Here is a 6,518-nt window from a genome sequence, read left to right on the forward strand (position 1 = left end):
CACAGGGGTCTGTCTGCCCAAGCTTTCCTGAAGCACCTGCGCTCGCCACCAGCAGCGTCATTATTCCCGCGAGACGACGGGTCCGCGGAAGGCACAAAATTCCCCCTTTTCTAGAGCCCAGGTTTTTGCCGTCAAGTTAAATTCCGGGGTGCGGAAGTAGCTTTGTCGTGCCGCCTCTAATCGCTCAGAAATCAACCCCAGTTCTACAGGGAAAGCTAGGCCTCCGACCGCTATGGAAGGGCAGCAAGGGCAAGAAAAGCTCGCGACCCTAGCGCTTGCCCAAGCTCATTTCCAGAAGGGCGAGTACGCGGAGGCCGAAGCGCTGTACTCCGCTTACGTTCGCCAGTACGCCTGTGCGGCCTCCGAGGGAGAGGCGTCCGGGAGGTAAGTATCGCGAGAAGTGGGCACAGCGGGACCTCTGCAAGGTGGGCGGCAGGGTCCGTCTAGTCTGGTTTTCGGCTACCCGAGCTCACCGGCGCAGCGGGCGGACGTTTGTCTTTCCAGAAAGGCAGTGAGGGAGCATCCTAGAGCGCAGCCCTCGGCGCGTTCCTCTGGGATACCCATGAAGGTGTCCGGACACCGGGGCGCCGGCTGCCTTTCACCTCGAGTGTCCCCATTCTATGTTACTCTGAGCCAGAGTCTTAGAGCGAGACCTGGTGAGAGCGAGGTGCCGTGGGGGCCACGCTAGCACACAGTACCGCAACTCCACGACATCACAGCAGGTGTTTTGTTTTTCACTGTGAAAAATTTAAATATATGGAAATGGTATAATGAACCTCCAGGTAACCATCACAGGGCTTAAGCATTATCAGTTCCTCCAGGGCATCATATTATTCATCCATTGATGTTTCAGAGTGCATTTCTAGATATTAAGGATTTAAAAAGGTGTAACCACAATATCATTAGCACATAATTGCTAATGTCAAGTTTTGGAATTTTCCTGGTAGATCAATAAAGGTTGTTTTGTTTGCTTGTTTGGTTGGCTTTTAGCAGTTGGTTAAAGTCGGGTTGTACGTCAAGTCTTTTAGCCTTTAAGGCTCCCCTTCATTTTTTTGCCTTGCAATTTATTTGGTGAGGAAACCGGGTCATGTGTCCTGAGAGTTTCCCGTATTTTGGATTTGCTGAATTCAACCCCCTGATGTCATTTAATATGGTCCTCTGTCTCCTGCATTTCTTGTGAGTTGGTAGTTAAATCTTGAGGTTTGATCCAATTCAGATCCAGAATTATGGTGAGAACACTATTGTAGGTGGTGTTGTGTCCTTCTGTCAGAGAACATGTAATGTCTTTTTTTTTGTGATGTTAGCAACCTTGATACCGACAAGGGTTCTTGGCCTTCCCCGATCAATAGAAACTGATGAGACTAGACAAGAAATTCCGGCAAGGCTTTCTTGGGGCCCCTGCTGCAGCGGGAGGGAGCAAACACAAGTAACAGATTCCCTTGCTCCCCGAGGAGGGGCGAGCTGGTTCCTTATAAGGGGTGAGGGGAGGGGGTGTGTCCGGGGTCCGGCTGGCCGGAGGGGTGGCTTAGGCGGTCTGCCCACCCCTTTGGGGGCGTTGAGTGCAGGGGGCATGCGCAGTACCCTGCTTTTGCTCCCGACACCTTGTTTTTGCTCCCGGCTCTTCAGAAATGGCAGTTGGCGTTTGTTTTTGTTTTTGGTCTTGTATCTTGTCCATAATTTGCACCAACTTTTTAGTCCCGTATAGTTTCTTTGTATTTTGTTGCTCAAGGAGATGTTTGTCCAGGTGCAAGCACTGCAGCAAAGGGTCCCAGGTCCCAGTTTGTCTCAACCTCACCTGCTAATACCTACTCTCTCAAAGCATCTTGGATTTATTCTTGAGTGTGTAGCATGTGTTGTACTCCAGGTTTTGCCTTTGTTGTGCTTGTTGATTGTGTTGAGTGGTCCAGGATGAAAAAGGAAAGGGCAGCTGAATGAGCAGGTTTTTTGACAGTTTTGAGTTGTCTGCACTATCACCCTCCTCTCCCCTCAAGGATTTGATTTTTCTTGACAGGATGCCAACTAGTCTTATTTGTATGAGGCTTATGATTCTTCTCCTGTTTGTTAAACTCACATGGAATTAAATCAGAAACATTTAGTGGCTTTCTTATTTCAGTCATACACCAGACTAATAGTTAATAGACGTTTTGGGACCAGCAATAAGATGGTACCCACACCCCCCCCAAAGTTAGTAATCATAGAAAATGTAGTTTTCTATTCTTGTTTCAAGCTCTAAGCATAGACTTATCTAGTAGGTTAAATTTTTTTATTTTTTAATTTTTTATTGAAGTACAGTTGCTATACAGTATTATATGTTACAGGTATACAATATAGTGATTCACAATTTTTAAAGGTTATACTCCATTTATAGCTATTATAAAATATTGGTTATATACCCTGTGTTGTACAATATATCCTTGTAGCTTTTTTTTTTTTTTTCTCGGTACGCGGGCCTCTCACTGTTGTGGCCTCTCCCGTTGCGGAGCACAGGCTCCGGACGCCCAGGCTCAGCGGCTATGGCTCATGGGCCCAGCCGCTCCGCGGCATGTGGGATCCTACCAGACGGGGGCACGGACCCGTGTCCCCTGCATCATCGGCAGGCAGACTCTCAACCACTGCGCCACCAGGGAAGCCCCCTTGTAGCTTATTTTATACCTAATATTTTGTACCTCTTAATCCCCCACCCCTGTATTGTCCCTTCCCCCTTCCCCACTGGTAACCACTAGTTTGTTCTCTATATCTGTGAGTCTGCTTCTTGTTTGTTAAATTCACTAGTTTGTTATATTTCTTAGACTTATCTAGTAGGTTTCAAAAAGGATTCATCAGCAACAGGCATCGATGCCTCTAGTCTTGTTACTCCTCCTCCTTTTTTCATCTCAGCCTGAGAGCACAAATTTGTTGTGTGGCAAATGTAATTTCTGCCCCTTACCAGCATAGGAAAGAAAATCTGTGGAGGTTTAGCAGAAGGTTGCTCAGCATGCCTGCATGAGCCTTCTAATTTCCTTATAGTTCTGAAATTCTTCTAGGAACTCATGGTTAAACTGAATTCTGTCATTTCAACTTTCTTCCTTAAATATATCTTTTAGGGTTCGTTTATTTTTAAAACAATGGGTCAGTGAATCATTTTGAAACAGTATTCACAGTCTTTGTATGCCTGCCACTCTGAATGGTTTATAACATTTTCTTTTAATATCCAAAAGTGTAGCCTTAGCCATAAACGTAATTTCCAAATTTTTTTTTCTTTGCTAAAGTTAGCAAGTGCAAAGAAAATAAAATCTACTTTTGGATTAGGTGACTTGGTTATATTCCATCCAAGTAAACACTATCATTACAAAATTCTCAGTATTAAAAAAATTCGGCTTTAACTGTTAGCCCATGTCTTTAAAATATGAAACGATTTCCATAGGGAGAGGAGGCTTTTAGAATTTGTTGTAATGAGATCTGATTCTAAATCAAACATTTGATGATCCTCTGATAATAAGACACTTATAACAAAGTTTTGAAGCTTAGAAATTTAATGACTAAAGCCTTACCGAGTCCTGAGGCTGCATTTTTCTTAATACTCTGTACTGGGCAGCAGTCCAGCTATATCATAACAGAGAGAGATAAACAGAGCGTCCCTTCTTGTTCACTAGGATTTAACGGTGGTGCTGACGGCATCTAGAAGTGTCCATGTACCCAGTCTCTCTCAGTCCTAGCTCACAGAAACAGACATTTTCTAAAGTTGCAGTGATTCCTTTCCATTGTTAGGAAACTTAAACTTGAAGGAGACCCCTAGGCTGTGAGTACCGCTCCTAACAGCAGTAATTACAGTCCCTGTCTGAGATCTCAAGGATCAAGATGTTAAGAGAAGTAACTTTTAATAACACTGACTGCGGTCACAAATATTTTCTGAGAACTAGACTTTGAACTGTGGAGTATAACAAAGAATGACAGCTGAGTTTAGCCTGCATCTTCCCTGTTTGGTTCAAATTTGAGAATCCTCTTTGAAAAAAAGAAAGGAAAACAGAATCATCTCTGACATGGAGCAGAGCCCACTGATATTCTCTGTGTAGATTTGTCCAGCAGAGGCTGGTGTGTGTGTGTGTGTGTGCGTGCGTGCGTGCGTGCGTGCGTGCGTGCGTGTGTGTGTGTGTGTCCTGTTGAGCTGATGGCTGGTCAGAGCTGCCTGGATGTCTAACCACTCACAGGAGGCTGCTCACTCAAAGCTCCTTGGACCACCTCTGGAGCCCTCAGATGCAGTGCCGTTTCTGCACACAGGACCCCCAGTGTGGACCAGAGCCATGATGTCCCGCTAGCAGGAAGCCAGTCTGGCCTTGGGAAGGATACCTGCTGAGGCTGGAGGGAGGGCGATTCTGTCCCCAGAGAGCACTCCCTAGGGATCAGCATGTTGATTTTTCACTTAGAGTTAACCTCTGTTTCTTTACTGGTGGAAAATGAGTTAAAATCTCAGTGTTTTGAGATCATTTAAAAATTTGAGGATAAAACTGATTCACTTTATGACATGTCCGTAGCACACTTGAACTTTGGGCTGGCTTTCCCTCCTTGCTTCATTCAATTCTGAGCTGTCTTCTTTGCCTCACTGGCATGTGCTTTAGAAAATAAACATTTTCATATTATATTCAACAAAACAAGTTGACAATGAACAGGGACTTTGAACACACAGTAAAATGAATGTGCTTTTCAGATTGACATTGCAGTGCTATATAACCTTGCAAATGTAGAAACCAGGATTAAACAAAAATTGACTCCACTGCTTTATTTCCTTGCACTTTGTTTCTTCCGCTTGGTTTTTCAGTGTAGATACTGCATGTTATAGGCTATGAGTTTGACAACACCCAGAAGAGAATGAAAGGGGAAGCAAGAGGAATTTGGCAACACTGTGTTTTTAATGTGAACTTTTTGTTTAAAGCAAATGCAGCCCTGAGGATTTGGCTACTGCATATAACAACAGGGGGCAAATCAAGTACTTCAGGGTGGATTTTTATGAAGCCATGGATGACTACACATCTGCCATAGAAGTCCAACCCAATTTTGAAGTTCCATATTACAACAGAGGGTTGATACTATATAGGCTGGGTAAGGATCTTTTTCCCCCCTTTTGTCTTGGACTGTATTCTGTGAATTCAGAGCTCTCAAATGTTGTAAAACTAATGTAGCAACCATCCAGTGTGAAAGTGATGTGAAATTTAGGTTTAGAGCCTGGAGCAAAGGAAGCCACCTGAATTTATTTTAGGCTTTCAGTAGGTGTTACAGACCACAGCGGGGCACTGGGGTGGGAATTGGACCTGGGCACCGGAGTGAGAGTGATCCCATTACTTCGTGCCTCTGCATCCCCAGCTGCGAAATGAGGGTAATGCTTCTGATCCCCTGGGAAACTTTTCTGAGTTAAAATCTTTGAAGGCATACAAGACAATATAAAGTGAAGGGGTTTTAGATTCTTGGACTAAAGGGACTGTTAGGATCGTTTCTCATTAAAGTGTTAAAAAGAATATTAATTTCCTGTTTCTTCATTTGACTGTAATTATATAAAATAGGTGATATGATTTTGTTGAAATTTTGTGATGATTTAGGCTATGTACCTGTTAAATCCCAGTACGTAAACCCATAACTAATTTTAAGTGTATTAATCTGTAAGGGTACACAAAGTTACTGTGATTCAAACATCCCTACATCATTATCAAGAGGAAAATATTCCTTTAGTAGGAGTGGTTGAAAGCTTGTAAATATAAAAGCAAAAGTATATGTATCCAAACTTTGCTATGAATAATATATAGAAATACTCAGTGTTTTTTCTTTTCCATTTTTTTGGGTTCTGGTACAGGATACTTTGACGATGCTTTGGAAGATTTCAAGAAAGTATTAGACTTAAATCCTGGATTTCAAGATGCTGTTTTGAGCTTAAAACAGACTATTCTAGACAAAAAAGAAAAGCAAAAAAGAAATTATTGAAAATTTTAACTTAGTTGAAATACTAACTCATGATCCACCTGGCATCTCATTGTCTTTAATTTAAAGCTGGTGTTAAGCTATTTTGATTTATATTTAAGATAAAGAGATTCATGCATCAGCACTGAAAGTTAAATGATGTACTTAAGGTAGTTAATTTCAGATTGAGTAACTATGTTGAGTGGGTATGCTTTTATGAAGTGTAAATAAGTAAAAAGAATGTATCATTGTATATTATTACAGTAAAATATTTAAAGAAATGTGTGGTGTTTTCTTCAGTAAAACTATTTATTTTGCTATTTTTTATTCCCAACTTTTTATTAAAAAAATCTTACCTCTACAGAAAAGTGGAAGTATAGTACAATAAACACTTGTAAACTTTTCACTGAGGTTCACCAGTTGTTAACATTGTGTCACATTTGCTTTTTCTCTATACTTAAATATATAACTTTTTACTGAGCCACTTGAAAATAAGTTGCGCAGATATCACAATACTTTACTCCTAAATATTTCAGCCTGCATTTTCTAAGAATAGAGACAGCCTTCTTTATAGCCACAATACCGTTATAATA

The 6,518-nt window shown here is 41.9% G+C and overlaps 1 protein-coding gene across 1 annotated transcript; it reads left to right on the plus strand.

The window, feature by feature from the left end:
- The first annotated feature begins 17 nt into the window (after nt 1-17).
- Nucleotides 18-6,206, plus strand: TTC32 (tetratricopeptide repeat domain 32). Its single transcript, XM_060168605.1, has 3 exons — nt 18-384; nt 4,910-5,076; nt 5,822-6,206. Exons 1-3 carry the CDS (start codon nt 233-235, stop codon nt 5,947-5,949), a joined length of 447 nt encoding a protein of 148 aa, XP_060024588.1. The 5' UTR covers nt 18-232; the 3' UTR covers nt 5,950-6,206.
- Nucleotides 6,207-6,518: the final 312 nt, after the last annotated feature.

This window comes from Lagenorhynchus albirostris, chromosome 13 (genome assembly GCF_949774975.1).
Source record: "Lagenorhynchus albirostris chromosome 13, mLagAlb1.1, whole genome shotgun sequence".
In the NCBI taxonomy this organism is placed as follows: Eukaryota; Metazoa; Chordata; class Mammalia; order Artiodactyla; family Delphinidae; genus Lagenorhynchus; species Lagenorhynchus albirostris.